Genomic DNA, 17,210 nt, shown 5'->3' with positions numbered 1-17,210 from the left:
ATTACGCCAGCAGGAAGCAAGCCATCAGGCCCTGCCCACGCTCAAGGAGAGGGGAAAGGTGCTGACACTAGGGAGCAGGGATCTGGAGGCTGCCCTAGAAGTTGTCTGCCACACTCTCCAAGAGAATAAGAGTGACAGCAGGGGCCATGGCGTGAATCACAGAGTTCCTGAAAGGAATCTTCCGGGTGTTGTGCAATACCCTAGCCACGAGCACCGTGCCAGGTTCAGAGTAGGTGTTTAATAAAGGCATGCTGTAGGAAGAAAGGAAGGATGCAAGGGAAGGAGAGAGAGAGGGGGAGGAAGTAACGAAGGAAGGAGGGAAAGAAGGAGTGTCCCACTTTCCCCTGCAACATGCCAAAAGTAACAGCTAAACAAATCTGCTCGTGGTTATCCTGAGGCAATGCCTCTGGGTTTTTATACATGCTGTTTCTTTTATTGAAATCCTCTTTTCTCCCTCCCACATATTCCCATGCCAACCAACCTGGCTATGGCCAAGTCATTCTTGAGGTCTCAATTAAAATGTTACTTTTCAGAGAAGCCTCTACTGACCCTGAAAACCGGAGAACTCAGTACTCCTTCCTCTATACTCTCCCATAAGCTTTTTTTTTGCGGTACGCGGGCCTCTCACTGTTGTGGCCTCTCCCATTGCGGAGCACAGGCTCCGGACGCGCAGGCTCAGCGGCCACGGCTCACGGGCTCAGCTGCTCCGCGGCATGTGGGATCTTCCCGGACCGGGGCACGAACCCGTGTCCCCTGCATCGGCAGGTGGACTCTCAACCACTGTGCCACCAGGGAAGCCCAGCTTTTTCTTTTTTTAATCGGAGTATAATTGCTTTACAATGTTGTGTTAGTCTCTGCTGTACAATGAAGTGAATCAGCTGTACATATACATATATCCCCTCCCTCTTGGGCCTCCTTCCCATCATCCCCCCCCCCCCCCACCCCCCCCCCGGCTTTCCTCCCCCCCGATCCCGCCCATCTAGGTCATCACAGAGCACCCAAGCTGAGCTCCCTGTGCTATACCACAGGTTCCCACTAGCTATCTATCTTACACATGGATAGTGTATTTATGTCAAACCTAATCTCTCAATTCATCCCACCCTCCCCTATCCGCCCTGTGTTTGTCTGGCACAGTCTAGAGCAGGAGGCTGTACACTGTAGCCTCCAGGCAAATCCAACCTTCATCCTGTTTTGTAAATAAAGTTTTATTGGAGCATGGCCACACCCATTAGATTGTGTATTGTCTGTGGCCGATTTCATGCTAGGAAGCAAAGTCAAACGTTACAATAGAAAATATGGCCAGCAGAATCTAACTTGTTTATTATCTGGCCCTTTAAAGAAAATGTTTGTGAGCCCCTAGTGTAGGATGCTTACCACAGTCTGTGGTATTTGACGCTTTATTTATTTCTTCCCCACTAAACTCTTGAGCTCCTTAAGGACACAGACGATGCCAGTTTACCCCTGGTTCCGAGCATTTAGTCCAGGACCTCAGACTTAATGGTCAAGATTATGTTTGTTGAATGAATGAATGAGTGAATGGTGAATCTGTCAGAAATAGAAAACAGGTGGAAAAACTCAAATTAGGGTTATTTGAGGAGGGCCGATTTACAAGGGGCTATTTCAGAGGTGTGGGTGTGGCTCAGGGAACCAGGACTCAATCCCGTCAGGACTAGAGGCGATGGAGCGACCGTCGCCTAAACCAGAAGAGAGGAGAGGAGCCCAAGTGTTCTGGGGCAGGAAGCCGTCCGCCATGAGGGGGAGCCGGGACCTTGGGTGGCCACACTGGCTAACCTGGGTGACCTCTCAGGGTGGCAACCAGGAGAGTGAGTGCCTTTCCTCCCTCTTCCCCCTTCCTCCCAGCTCCTGCCCAGCTCAAAGAGAACAGGGCCCAGGAGCCAGCCTTGCAATGTGGTCCATTCAGGTCAGCCTCCCAGCAGTGGAGAAAGGTGAATAACTGCAACTGAGGCCACAGCCCCCTTGCCAACTTCTTCTGGTTTGGTTGGAACCGCTTCTTTCCTGGTGATAAACAAGGGGTTAGTCTAGGCAAGAGACATCTGAATTTGGGCCCCTCCTACCCTTTCCCGAGCGGGATTCCCCAAATCGGGCGACGCGATCTTGATGTGAGTGCATCACACCCTCTGAAGGCTTGTTCAGGAGCTTGCTGCTCCCCCCCACCCAGACCCGCCACTTCTCTGTGACCCCTGCGCGGCCCCTGCTGTCACCCCCTCCCCCTCACTTCCTTCCCATCCGTTCCAGGGGGTCTTCTCTCTGAGTTCCTGCTGTGACGTCTCTCTCAGATCTCTGACTGCCCACTCCCCACCGACTGTAGACCACATCTCTTAACATTTAATTTTGCATGTTCTTACGTCGTTCTCTAAGTATCTCATAAATCTTAGTCCGTCTCCTCAGCTAGACTGCAAGCTCTCTGACAGCAAGAACCAAGCCATAATTTTTCAGCCCACTTGGCCTGGGCCCCCAAATCTGAGAACTGGAGATCTCAAAATGGTCAGGACTTTATGGGTCGTGAATCCAGCCTCCTACCTCTCGCAAGGGCCCCCTAAGCATCATGCTCAACATGAGTCAACTACTAATCTCCGCTGCATTAGGGACTGCTCCCTGCATTAGGGACTACTGTGTTGTAGGGCAGCCCTTACAAGTCCACCATATGTTGAGACCTTATCTTCTTTCCTGAAACCCAGAAGGCGGCGCTCTGTATACACTGGTCATACAGAGGGCAGGTGGTCTTAAAGTCTGATCTGAAGTGATGGTGTATTCTCTAACTCTGTATGTTTCACCGTCACAGATAAACATCTTTTGTGAAGCCAGTGCTAATCTATCCTCTGCATCCTCTCCCTACCAGTTGTTGGCTGTGGGTGAAAATTAACCACTCCAAATGCTGTTTAGAAAGCATTTCCTCACATACTTTACCTCTTGAGCCTCATAGCAATCCCGTAGATCTGGTATTTTGGGTCATACATTGTAAAAGTTTCATCAACAATACCAACAACTGGGGCTCCATACAGTTAAGTGACTTTCTCAAAGTCACGTAGCTAAGAAGTAAGCAAGTGGAGACTCAAATCCACATCTTCTGAGTTTATAGTTGAAGCTCTTTTCTCCAACCCCGTGCTGCCTCACTGTGGGTTGTTTTTTTGCTCCTTGCCCTTCCTGAATGTGCCACGGCAAAAAAATTTTTGCAAGGATGCCACATAATGAATCAAAAGAAGGATGAATATACACGTGCCAAGATAAGGACAGTGGTCTGCCCTAGAACATTTTTGTTTCATTTTTTCCAATGTTGTTCTGAATTGCACTTCCTTCCCACCCCACCAAAGGTGTCAAACAGATGTGGAAATACCGCAGAGCTCCAAGTCACAGCATTGGTGTATGATTCACTGATTGTGACGGGGAAAAATAATGCAGGAGTTTACCATGGTGATGCCTGTTTATGAAAGCGATGTGGTAGATGATGAGGAACGTGGTAGAAACCAGACATGGGCAAAAACAGCAAGAAAGCACTTTCCCCTGGAGTTTGCAAAGGGGCTCAGCGCTTGTACGGGCCCAGATCTCGCAGGGGAGATGGGATAAAAAATGCACCAACTTGGCTGGAGTGGGGAGCAGCAAAGCCACTGGGAGTATCCCTTCACTTTCTTTAAGACATATGATGGTACATTCTATTCTGTTCTGTTCTATTAATTCATTCATTTTTCTGGCAGTCATTGGTTACCCTGATATAGTAGAATATGCTTAGACCCTAGCTGGAGATGGGCAGCATGATATGATGGCTGGGCAGGACTGGGCAGGAAGTTTTATGGAACAGGCCTGAAGGTGGCATATATTACTCGTGCTCATGTAATAATGATGAAACTCAGTCACATGGTTGCATCTCCCTGCGAGGGAAGCTGGGAAATGTGGTCTATCTCTGTGCACTGGACAGAAGGAAAATGGTGCAGTGGACAACTTGCCAGTCTCTGCTCCAGTGTTCAATGCATGGCAACCACATTTTGTGAATACTAATATAATACCCTGGTGATTCCCATGGCATCCTAAGCTCCTCAGGTGCCCCCCTCTCTCTGGTCCCCTCACATGATCTTACCATTGGGGATTTCAGGTCTTCTGACCTCACATGGCAGCTCAGGGCTCCAATGCAAGTGCTCTGAGAAGCAGCCAGGCAGTCACTTATTGCCTTTTCTAATCTAGCCTCAGAAGTTCTGCAGCATCACTTCTGCCAGAATCCTTTTTGTCCAAGCAGTCACAAAGGCCTGCTCAGGCTCAATGGAAAGGGGCAGAGACTCCACCTCTTGAGGACGGGTGTGTCAAAGAAACTGTTTGTAGACATGTCTTATTGATGAAACGGCCCCACTTCCCCACCCTACCCCCGATCTAGGTGCTGTAATGGCTTCCCCGTCTAACATCACCCCGGATGGGATCATTCGTGCCTGCAGATGGTTCAGGACTCATACTGAGCTAAAGCAGACTGATTTCTTCAAAGGACAGAGCTGAAGGCTGAGAAACCTGGCTAAGGAGCCTGGCCTGGGATGATGGGGCTGGGGAAGGGACGGACACGTGAGGTGGTGCATCCTCTTCTCAGTGTCAGTTTCCTTAGTTCCCATTTTCAGCCAAGCAGGTTGGCAATCCAGGCTCTGTCCTCACCAAACCAAGGTCTGCAAGCAGGAGAGGGTTATTATGTAAAGCATGGAAGCTCAGAGAACTTAAGTCAGTTACTTAAGTTCACACAGCTAGGAGTGGGGAGCAGGACAGAGATTTGAACCCTGACCTGTGTCACCCAAAACCCATATGCTCCCTGGCCTCCCTGGCAGTGTGTGCGTTGGGCAGTGGTGGCAGTGGGGTTTGGGGCAGACAGACAACAGAGCTCTCTCCCTACCCTCTCTCTGTAGCCAGATACCAGGGAAATAGGTGTCCTAGACACACTGCACGGGAGAGGCAGCAGAAGGGGACCACTCTTGGTGCTGTGACTCAACTAATTATAGTAACGGTAGCTGCCATGATTATTTAACGAGTGCCTGATAAGCACTGTGTATGTGTCATCATCTCATTTAACCCTCTTAAAAACTCTTGAGGTCAGGATTGTCACCGTCAGTTAGAGGGTGTTGGAGAAACTGAGCCTTGGAGATGAAGAGAACTGCCCATAAGTCACTCAGTAAGTGGCAGGGCAGGCATTCAAACTCATGGCTGCTTCCCTCTGAAGCTCAGCCTCCCAAATACTGACTCTGTGCCTGAGACAACCCCACAGCCCCCACCCGAATCCATGCCTCCAAGTCCTCGGCATTTCAGCGGCACACTTTGTGCCCCTTCATAAATAAATATTAATTGAAAATATCCGTGCCGCAGCCGCTAACACAAGCTGCCGAGTTACCACGCTGTGTCCTGGTGATTAAACCCTTGGTTTCATTGTCATATTCTCAGTTGTCACGGTCCCCAAACATCCATCCCAGTTGAGATGGGGGGTAAGAAGGAACTCGGGGTGATGATGAGCACACACAGATTCCTGTCTGTGTGCTGGTGTCCACTCCTTGCATGAACAGCTTTCATTATTTCCCTGTGTGACTCTTGCTCTCCTTTACCAGCCCTCAGCTTAGTCTGAGAAGTCTAAATGCTGCCTCTCTCCATCACAAGCTTGTTAAGAAACAACTTTGGTAAGGTAGATAGCTAGTGGGAAGCAGCCGCACAGCACAGGGAGATGAGCTTGGTGCTTTGTGACCACCTAGAGGGGTGGGATAGGGAGGGTGGGAGGGAGGGAGACGCAAGAGGGAAGAGATATGGGAACATATGTATATGTATAACTGATTCACTTTGTTATAAAGCAGAAAGATGTTAAAAAAAAAAAAGAAAGAAACAACTTTGATTGTTACTGTATTTTTTTAAATTTGGGGGGAGTTTGGGATTTACATATTCACACTACTGGATTTATTAATTTATTTATTTAACATCTTTATTGGAGTATAATTGCTTTACAATGGTGTGTTAGTTTCTGCTTTATGACAAAGTGAATCAGCTATACGTATATATATATCGCCTACTGTATTTAAAATAGATAACCAACAAGGACCTACTGTATAGCACAAGGAACTCTGCTCAATATTCTGTAATAACCTAAATGATTGTTACTTTAGATAGAGGAAAACTGGATGACGAAGGGAGGTGGTTCCCCAGGGAGGGGGCTCCAGGACTCACTTGATTTTTATTTCAGTATGACTTTTGAAATCAGGAGAGTAATCCCTCCTCCAATTTGATTTTTCTTTATACAGAGTGCTAGAATCTGAAAATTGTTTCCCTTTTCATTTTATGCAACTTGAGAACTCACAGGTCTTTCTGAGGCATAATAACAGGATGGCAACTTTAGGACCTGAGTAGGAGAACCAAAGAGGTAGTGAACGTATGGATGGGGATCCATCATTGGGAAAATGGCCTTTTAGTACCTAAATGTTCTGGCAGGAAGCAAAGCTAAACTCCAACTTGGCCAAAACCTTGAAAAGTTTCTGATCAAGGAGACATGGTAAATAGGAATTAATTGTTCAGCCTCCATTATTAAAAACTGTAACATATTATTCATGGTCCTTTTTTAAAAAGATTTTTTTTTGTATCCCGTCTTCGTAGATAGCTTTAGTGAACACGGTATTTACACGATTGTTCACAAGTTCTCTCTTGACTTTGGTTTTCTCTAATCTTGGTTTTCTACCATCCAAGGTGCCTCCTTCTCCGGGACACCAACGCCACCATAATGCTTTGAGCTCTTCCGTGGCAAATTCTTCTCTTTGGGGCCATTTTCAGGAGCTTCAGCCTACAAATTGGGGCAGGAGTAACCCATGAAGCTGTCTTTACCTGTTGTACGAGATTACTCTTGCCAGGCACATGGTCTGCTGTGTTGGGCTATGGAGTTAAATGAGATATGGTCTTTGCCCTCAGAGAGTTTGCAGATTAGCTGGAAAATAGACAGGTGGGTACCAAAGTCGGTCAAGATTCCTTTGGTTTCAGGTGATAGAAAATTCAACTCAAACTGATTTAAGACAAAATATAAGGGAGATGGGATAGATTGGCTCACATAATCTCAAAATACAGAGGTTTCTGGCATCAGGCATGGGTGGATCCAGCTACTCCTAGCATAGCACCAGAACCAGTCTCTTTTCATCTCCTGACTCTGGAAATTCTCTCTTCATGGTAGCTAGATAGCTTCTGGCAACTCCAGTGGAGCGAAAGCTGTTGGGAATTTGAGTCATGTGTGTACTCCTGAAACAATTACTGTGGTCATAGGGAGTGACGATGCTTATAAGCCTGGCCTAGATCAGGTGCCCATCTCCAGAGTTGGGGAGAGGGGTCAGCCCCACTTGTATGATACAATCCAAGAGCTGGGGGAGGGGGGCTTCCAAAGAAAAATTTGTTATCTGAAGAAGGGGCAAGAGAAGCCAGGCAGCTAAACATACCAGGGCTCTACTGTGTACATAATGGCTAGCTTATTCCATACAGTGTCCTTCGGGTTGGTTGGGCATGCTCTAGGGAATATCATTAATCATTGGAATTGCCTTCTCCTTAACAAGCAACGTCCCTCCAGCTTAAGGCAGTCTGGGTTAAATAGACCATAAGTGTAACCTGCAAAAATCTGACCCAAATTTGTTCTCCATTGCAGTGACCTGGATAGAAATAACATCACCAGGATCACCAAGACCGATTTCGCTGGACTCAAGAACCTCCGAGTCTTGTAAGTAACGCGTGGCTCTCCAATGCATTTTCACTCTCAGCTCTTCAGCCTTGTGAAAATGTCCCACTGCCCTGACATCACACCCCCAAGCACTGGGCAACAAGAATTCGCCCTTCTGCAGCAGAAAGCCCTTCATTAGTACATCCAGGTTGCCTTCCCCAGCTGTCTCATTCTGTGTCTCCGTGCTGTAGGCTGGGCTAGACCAATGGAAGAAGTCAGTTCCAGTGACAGGGAACACAGAAGGTTATACACAAATAAATCAACATGCCCAGCTTCTAGGATGACAGCAGGGTCAGGTCGGCTAACCATGCTTCCCTTCCATAGAGATGATAATTTCTCCCCCAGCCTGTGAATTAAAAGAGCAATCAGGACAAAAGTTATTTATCTTGTTGCTTAATGGAGAGGAGGGGAGGAAGGAGGGAGAGAGTCAGACAGGGTCAGAGCCCTTGCTGAACACTTGCAGCTGTGCAGACAGGTAGCAAAATTTGAGAGGGGCACTGGTGCAGCAGGGGAGCAAGAAATAATCAGGTTTCACTGCTAAATATTGAACACTTTCATCCATCCCTAAATCTGAGTGATAAGAAGCTGCCCAAATTCTTGTCCACTTATGAGTCTCAGACATTCAGAGGTACAAGAGAGGAGGAATTGGACCCTCTTTCCTTCTTTACTCAGAAGGTGATTTTGACCCATAAATGTGGCTCCAGACCTGGAGTGCAGCCTGGGGAATCCGGCCACCGCCTTGGTGTTTGTCGTGTCCTGGAATCTTAGCTGGCAGCTTTTTACTAGAAGTAGCAGCTAAAGTCTTGGTATCTAAAGCCACCTCCTTCTTTTTACTCATAGCCTGTTATAATACAGTGAGTTGTATTCTGGGGACTGGAAATATTAGGTTCTGGTCCTGACTTAGAATTATCTGCCCATGTGACCTCGTACCCTATTGTACTCCTTTGGGCCTTACTTTTCTCATCTGTAAAATAGGGAATGAGTAGTATATTCGTTTTCTAGGGCTACTGTAACTTTGTACCAGAGACTGGGGGGCTTACACAACAGAAATTTATCGTCTCAGTTTCCAAAGCCCAGAATCAAGGTGTTGGCAGGTTTGGTTCCTTTTGAGGACTCTGAGGGAAGGATGTGGTCCAGGCCTCTCTTCTAGCTTCTGGTAGCCTCAGGGGTTCCTTGGCTTTACGATAGCTGTCTCTGGGTCTCTCTGCATTGTCTTCCTTCTACACATGTCTGTCTCTGTGTCCAAATTTTCCCTTTTTATAAGGACACCAGTCCTATTGGATTAGGATCCATCCTAATGGCCTCATTTGAACTTGATCACTTAGTAAAGACCCTGTCTCCAAATAAAGTCACTCTTTGTTATATTGGGAGTTAGGCCTTCAATATATGAATTTTGGGGGGCATGCAGTTTGACCCATGACAAGTATTTAGAAGTCCTTCTAACCCTAATAGTTACACATATAATGCTTTATGATTTTGACACTTTCATGAACAATGTGTTTATTCTCACTGAAACCTGTGGAACATTACTTGTGTCCCATTGTTCTCCTGATTGAGAAGTAGATGGTCACGATGATAACTGATGCATATATGGTACCTTCCACAGACCAAGCTCTGTTACATAGTTATTAACCCTTATCTGCCCAGAGGAAACAGGCACAGATAGGTTAAGTGGTCCCAACTCGACATAGCAGGGAACTGAAGGAGGAGGACTCAGAAGCCAGAATGTGTGCTTTCTAACCTCCATGCAGTGCCTCTGTTCATTTGTGTTATAGGAAGTTTAGAAAACCAGGAAGGTGAGAGTCTAGGAATTTGGTAAGTACAGCGTGATGTGCAAGTGGCTGACCGGAGTTTCCCTGAGCAACAGGGTATGGCACTGCTAGGATCTGAGTGCTGGGCCTCCAGCTAGCAGATGCTCTCCCCTCGATGTGGTCTCTGGTCTTTGGCCAGTGCACGCCCCCCTCCCACCATCCCTGGAGGGAAGACCCTACCCTCTGCCAGGTCTTTCTTTTGCCCCAAGCAGTCATGCGTCTGTCAAATGACTGGCAGCTCCCACAAGTGTGTGTGGATCAGAATGGAGATTGGCATAAAGGTGGGGGATTTTCATGGCTCAGTTTTAGGGTGATTTTTATTAAGGAGTTACAGGCAGTAAACTCCTGATTCCAGGGCACTTACCAACTTAAAGAACAAACACTTAACTTCTCTATTTTTTTCCCATTTTTTCCCCCCAGAATCTGTGAGAAATGTCCTTTCATACAAGTCAGAAATTTCACCTGATGCTTCATTTTTCTAACAAAGTCAGAAACAACCCTTTGATTTTCTTACCATTACATCAGAAAGACTAATAAAAATTCCAATTTCCATATCTGCTGTCTGCAAATAGAAAGTTTAAAATAATCACAAAAGATCATAGTAATATCCTCTGGATGGTCTACAACATTCCTTTGACTACAGTTTATCTTTTCAGTTAATTGGTACATCCTTCTTATTTTGATAAGCAGTGCTGCAACCCTCCCCCTCCCCTCACTTCATAGACTCTATTAATATACTGTGTTTCATTATCTTCCTTAGCAACTCAAAGACAATCCCATTCAAGTGGCCCTTTATTAGTGTGAAAGAATCTGCTACGTGGGGTAGCTGAAATGCTTTCTAACTGACACCAATAAAGTATCCAGACGTTTAAACCATATTTTCCCTCAGTCTATTCTTTTTAGCTGAGTAACCTAGACAACTGTCTTTCTGAAAAGCTTTCATCACACCTCGGCGTATTCCCCGTATCTGTTTCTTATTTACAGTTTATAGTGAAACCAGAAGAGACTCAGTCGTCTTGAATAATTTGAGCCTGCCACCCATTTCCATGCAGAACTGTTAATACGGTGCAGGTGAATGGGCGAAAGCAAATAAAATGGAGATTGGGGAACTTCGGCTTCATCCAGAGGTTTTCCCCAAATAAAGTACATTCAGGGGGAAGATATAAGAATTGCTTATAACAATTCTTTCTTCCAAGGGGCAGGAATAGGAAAAGGTCTCTTCTGGTGGTATCAATTATATTCCCTTTCTTAGTAGTCTGTTGCAAGAACTCTTGCAAGTATGCCCACAATGTGGGAACCAGCTTTATCCCAAATGGGGTTAATTAAAGAGTTAAACTCCACCCCAGCCATCATCACATGGGGGCGATTTCCGATTCTGATCCAGTGTTAAAAGTAAAAAAATAACAATGCCGAAAGAACTGAAAATGAGCACGGTCTGTGTCCCTCTAACTCAGAACAGATTCAAGCCATAGTCAGCCCTTCTGGGTGTCCAGCCCCTCCTGGATCCCCGGGTCTCCTGCATCTGCTCAGTAAAATGAGAGTGATAGCGATGGTTTGAGCACAAACTCCTGAATTGCATCGCAGCCTAAAAGTCTGGATGGGAAGTTCACAGCTCATTCATTCAGTGATCCATTTATTCATCAAGTGTTGGTTATTTCTTGAGCCTTTAAAGACCGGGTACTAGGCTGGATTCTGATCGGTCTAGGAAGTAGATCCAGAAGAGACCCTAGCTACCTTACCAGTCAGGATCCCAGCAGGACAAATGAGGAGAGCTTAAATAAAGATTTATTTGCAGAGGTGTGGGTGAGATTAAGAGAAACCAGGAAGAGTTAGTTGGCGCGGTTCCCTGGGGCTAGCAACAACGGTGGCTAGTCCCCTCTGAGCCTCAAGGACCAGCAGGAGGGAGTGGTTACCTGAGCCCAGCAAAGGAAGGACTGCCTGTTAGCGCCTGGGGTCTTAGGTAGAGGAATGCAGTCCACCTGCAGTGACTTGGCAGGGAGGGAGGGAGCTGGGAATAAATCCCCCACCTCATTCCCTCTTCTCCCACCCTCTCATCTCCTGCTGGTTGGCTGAACCCAACAGGAAACCAGAGTCAAGGAAGCTTCCTGATGAAGCCGGTAAAAGTTAGCCTCCCAGGGCTTGAGCAAAGAGGAGGAGGGGCAGGTATCAACCATCCCTTCTACTCCCCTTTCTGAAAGAAGCTGGTAGTGTTAGATTAATTAGGACAGAACTAAGAGATTCCTCATGGGAGGTTGGAGTTAGATAGACTCCTTCAGAAACGCTGAGGGAATGTGACACTAAGCCATCCTATAGTGTTGCCCCTTGTAACAATTGGCAAGTAATGACAGCAAGCTCTATGATGGATTGATTGATAGTAAAAACCCAGATGAACAAACCCCCAGTCACAAATACTGAACTGGTTCCCTGTTTAGCAAGATGTGCTGGTGTGAGTCTACTAGCATTCCAAGGCCCTCCTTGCCATATGGCGGGATGGAAAAGGAAGAAAAGGGGAGGAAAAGAACATTTATTAAGCCTCTGATTGTACTCCAGATCCTGGGCTAGATGATTTATATACTTTATTCCACTTTTATTCTTACAAGGACTTATGAAATGTTTTATTTGTGTCATTTTACGGATGAGGAAACCGAGCCTCTGAGAGGTTGGCCAGATAGTTCAAAAGCACACCATCAGCTAGTAAGAAATCAGGAAAGGGATTCTCAACCAAATTTGATAAGCACACCAGATTGGGAGTTAGGTCCACCCTCACTAGCTGTGTGACTTCTTACAAATAATTTCTCCTTGGGCAAGTCTCTTAACCTCTGTTCCTGGGAGCCCATGTATGTTAAGTGAGGAGCCTATATGAGACCAGCCTACAGGGGACAGAAGGAACATAAATGTGTGAATCAGAGTGGATGAGGACTCTGGCCTCATCCAAAGTTGTTGATATTTGGAAATATGAGAGCTGATTTTGGAGTTTCTTCTGTGGGGTGTGTATGTGTGTGTAATATCCCGATTATTTTAAATGTTTGCAACAAATTCACAAAAATATAAAGTGTATCTTTGAGCCCATACAAAATATCCCCATCGCTCTGATAGTCGGAAACTTCATGTGTCCTGGACTATAGCCTTTTCCTCGATGTAAAATCAGTATGTGCTATGGTGCAACGTCCTCTTTAGTGTTTTATTCATTCACTAAGTCTATGAAGTGGCTGCTGTGCTGGGCACCTGTGTTAGGGCTGGGACTGTGATGATGAACAGAAGACCTTATCCCCTTGGTCCTTAGGCACTGTGAGGAAGATGGACTTGAAAATAAACACAAGGGCCTGAGTGTTAAGCCTAAGAAGTGCAGGGGGTTATGAAATATCTCAGAGGTGGAGGGCTGGCATGCAAGGAGTTATTCTGAAGTGAAGGCCAAGCTTCCTCAAGGCTACTCTTCCTTCTGCTTTTCCGTCAGGTGCCTCAGGGCGCCTGTCCTCCTGCCTGATCCAGAGGAACCCACAGCCCTTCTAAACTCCACCTACCAAAGAAACATCCTTCAATCACAACTGCATCCCGGCTAAGTCCCATTCAGCCACCAGGGTCAGCCCTGGATGGAAACTATGCAGCCTCACTTCTCTTTCCTACTGTTCAGTTAATCCATTTTAAGCTGCCATTTTTTTTTTTTTTTTTTTCCCAACTTAGGGAAACAGATGTTTCATTGTCTTCTCAATTCTTAGGATATGCCACATGCATGAATCAAACTTTTAATCATCTGCTTGGAGGACTTTGGAGGTCAGCAGAGCCTGTGGCTGGGAGGACTTAGCTTTTGTGACCATCACCTTCATGTTGGGAGCGGCCGGGCTCTGGGCTTGTGGCGTTTCCGGCACAGGCAGGCACCCAGCAATAGCTTCACCTTTCTACGAGGTGACCCAGAGACAGAGTGAGCAGAGAAGGCCCTTTTCAATGAAGTATTTTTGAATCCTTGGAGGAGGGAGCTCCGAGGGAAGAGATGCTGAATATACGTGTGGTTTTTATAAGAAGCAGCTTTTACCTCTTCTTTTTCTGTGCAACATCCTGCAGTGCTTGGGAGGGTATTTGCTGAGAACATTCTTAAAATAGAGGCTTGGAAACCAATCTGTCAGGTAGAAGTATGCAGGCGGTGAAACGCTGGTTACCGTGACACCAAGCTGGGATGTGAATTATCTTGTCCCCCCAGACTGATCCTGGCTGAGGGGGCCCATCCGAGGGTCGAGGGAGAGGCTGAGTGACCATGCCTGCATGGCCTGCAGCCTAGTACGAGGATCCTTGAGGCCCGCTTGTCCTTGACCATTGCCGCCTTTGTGGTTCCAGGCATCTGGAAGACAACCAGGTCAGCGTCATCGAGAGAGGCGCCTTCCAGGATCTGAAGCAGCTGGAGCGATTGTAAGTACAGCACAACCTCCTTTCTTGAAAAGCCTTATTTGTTTGTAAATTGGCTTCTTCGTTGTGGCCTTGCTAAGAAAAGAAGAGGGCTCCAGTGTTTAATAAAACGTTTGCTATTATATTTAAAGCACATTAGTTGCCTGAAACCCATTTAAACTTTTTTTCTTTAAAAGATGCTAGAATTGGCATCTGGGCCTGTTTTTCTGCTTCCCAGCCTTCAGCTCTGTCTTGGTAGCTGTACGTGGGGCTTGTTCCTGCCCAAGCCTCAGGCTTCCCTTCTGTGGGGGACGAAGGACCTCAGTTAGCTATATCCCTGTCACGGAAACTAGCATCAGGAGCTCCCTACTCCTATACCTGGGTAGCAGGCTCCCTCCTCAGGCCTTCTCCTCGGGGCCCCCTCTGCCCCATTCTCACGGGAGCAGAAGGGCAGGCGGGTAGGCGAGGCCTTCGGTGTGTGCCTGTATCTCCTCTGAGTGAGCGTCAGCCTGTGTCAGGAAGCCCACATATTTTCATGAGAGAATGCATTGCCAGTGGTTTAAAAATAGGCCACTGTTCTGACTCTGACAGAGGGAGAGAGCAAAAGGGGTGGGGATGGGAGATGGATGGAGCCTCCACTCGTTTTGTTGATTAATGCTTTTGCAGAAAACTCTCGGGTCACTGTGATGAGGGAGACTGCTCAGATAGTTAAGTGGGCAGCTTCCCCTTCCCTCGGTTAATCACATCTGGCAGCTCATAACATCTGGATATTTGCTTTCTGCCCTTTGAGAGGGGATTGTCCCCAGGAGCACTTAGTCATTCTGGTGGGCGGCTCTTTCCATGCTTCCTTCTGTATCCTGGTTGACCTGATAGTTCAGCCTCCTTCTCCTGCATTTCGGGGGACGGGCCTGCAACAGCTCTCTGCTCCTCCAGCTTCAGGATCTTCCCATCTTCACCTGTCCTGTTTCCAAATCTCATCTACAGAGATAGGCTTGGGTAAGGTACAGGACTTTCCACCAACTTGTGAGCTTTGTAATCCGCCATCTTTTCCCTTGGAGTCATTCCATCTGGGGCAACCTGAGAAGGGGAAGGGATATTACCCAGCAAAAGCCTTTACTCCCCACTCTGTGTTGTGAACTGTCTCATTCATTGCTCTCCCTCTGGGTCAAAGGTCAGCATACGTTCTCTTGTTGGTTTGAAGATATGACTTTAATTTCTTACAAGGGAAAACAGAGATAAAAATAATGAATGTTGCCTCTGTCTCTACTTTTAAGTTTCTTAAAATGTTAACTCTTCTCCTTATTTAGACCCAGGAAACATAATAATAAAAGTACTTGTTGAACCTGCTTCCTTTGTATGAAATACTCAACATTTACGTGGAAGAAAAAATACAAAATCCTTTGTGAGAAGGCCACTTCTTGCGTAGTCTTCTGATTAGAAGTATAAATAAATTCCCAATTCATTAATCTCATGGCTGTTGGGAAAGAGCTAATTGAGTACCTTGGACATGCTGGGAACTATGCCAGTATATTATATGCTATCTGTTATTTTATCCCCACAAAATTCCTGTGAGGTGTGATTACCCTCATTTTGCAGATGAAGAAACAGAGGCTGGGGGAGATGAAGCCAAAGAATTGTCAGTGGGGGGAGCCAAGATTCAAAGCCACATCTGTCTGACATCAAAGCCCACGTCCTTTCATATTTCTCTGCTGCAAGCATTTGATGAAATGTGATCTTTAGCAATGGCCCTGCAAATAGCCTCTCACATACCCATTGAACTCCAGGGAATATCAGTGGAATAGTCTAGCAAAAGGCTCTTTTCTTTGGCTTGGTCAACATGGCTGAAATACCTTGTACGTCTGAGGGACTGAGAGGATTACAGTTGTAGGGTAAACCTGGCTGTTTCTCTGCTTTGGTGTATTAAGAGGGTAATGCTAGCTGCTGTACTAGATAAACCCTCAAATCTCATAGCTTAACAGGGTGGAAGTTTACTTCTTATTCATATAAAACCCAGTAAGGCCATTCCTGGTGGCTGGGCCTCTCTCCTCCAAGGGGAGACTTCGGGACATGGGGTCCTTCCATTCCCTGGCTCTGCCGTCTTTAAGTCGTGGCTTCCAAGGTACCAGTGTTTGTCGGCCTCAAGCTAGTGGACGGGAAAACAGCAGGAAGGATTGTACATGGGAGGTTTTCATGGGAAAGACCTGGAAGGACTACATGTTACTTCTACTGTTACATACCTTGGGCTGGAACTCAGTCATGTGGCCACAGTAAGCTGCAGGGGAGGCTAGGAAAGTAGTCGAGCTGTATGCCCTGGAAGTAGAGGAAACAGGCTTAGTGAACAGCTAGCCAGTTTCTGACTTATATTGCAAGTGAGCTGAGAAGTCCTTGGTCAGGAAGAAGAATGGAAGTATAGGTGGTTGGACTAGTACGTACAGCTGGACAGGCTCTCTCATTTAAGGCCTTTCAGTGTCGGTGTGTGTGATGTGATCCTGACTAGTGTTTATCTGGTTTTGGTTATCCAGTCTGCCCGCAGACAGAGGACTACAGAGTGGGAAATTACAATGTATTTGCTATTAACAACGGAAGAGGTAGAGGGCTGATTGTGCCATCATCCCTGGCTCTCACTACTGGCTTACTTTACCTGTGTCTCTGTATTTGGTAGTAAATTAATCTTTATTGATCATACTCTGAAAGAGGCTGGAAATTGTATCATTTCTGTAATGTTTATTTTCGTTTGGAATGGTCATTACGGGTGTAATCTCTTGAGGCTTACAGGGAAAAGGGAGAGAATCCTGTCCTTCAGGTCTCTACTCAGGAATTCTCTATTCCTCCGTGAAAGGACCTGTGCTCCAGGCTGAGTTAGGTGCCCCTTTCCTCATGACAACACATTGTGGTCCATATCATAGCACTTATGCCATATTTTAATTCCCTATTTGCCTGATTGTCTCTCCGCAGAACTATGAGTATTTGGAGATGAGGAATTATGTTCCATTTAACTGTTAATCTCTAAGGTTTGCACAAAGCATGATAGTAAGCACTTGTAGAATATTTATCAAATACTTAGGTTTTTGTTCTATACCAGTGGTTCTGAACTGGGACCAGTTTTCCCCGCCAGAGGACCCTTGGCAATGTCTGGAGACATTTTTGGTTGTCAGAACTGTAGGATGTTAATAGCATGTATTGAGTAGAAGTCAGGAATGTGGCTAAACATCCTACAATGTACAGAATAGCTCGCACAACAAAGAATTACCCAGTCCAAAATGTCAGTAGTGTTGAGGTTGAGAAACTCTGCTCTTTCCCCGTTATGT

General features: G+C 46.3%; 1 protein-coding gene across 1 annotated transcript in view; it reads left to right on the top strand.

Annotated features, from left to right (window-relative positions):
• SLIT3 (slit guidance ligand 3) overlaps window positions 1-17,210 on the top strand; it is a 627,706-nt gene that overhangs the window by 37,435 nt on the left and 573,061 nt on the right. Inside the window, exons 2-3 of the mRNA XM_007447825.1 lie at window positions 7,643-7,714; window positions 13,855-13,926. Of these exons, the coding sequence (XP_007447887.1) occupies window positions 7,643-7,714; window positions 13,855-13,926 (144 nt within the window). The remainder of the gene's footprint in view (window positions 1-7,642; window positions 7,715-13,854; window positions 13,927-17,210) is intronic.

Source organism: Lipotes vexillifer, unplaced genomic scaffold, assembly GCF_000442215.2.
Source record: "Lipotes vexillifer unplaced genomic scaffold, Lipotes_vexillifer_v1.1 scaffold370, whole genome shotgun sequence".
Classification (NCBI taxonomy): domain Eukaryota; kingdom Metazoa; phylum Chordata; class Mammalia; order Artiodactyla; family Lipotidae; genus Lipotes; species Lipotes vexillifer.
This window is presented reverse-complemented; position numbering and strand designations above follow the sequence as displayed.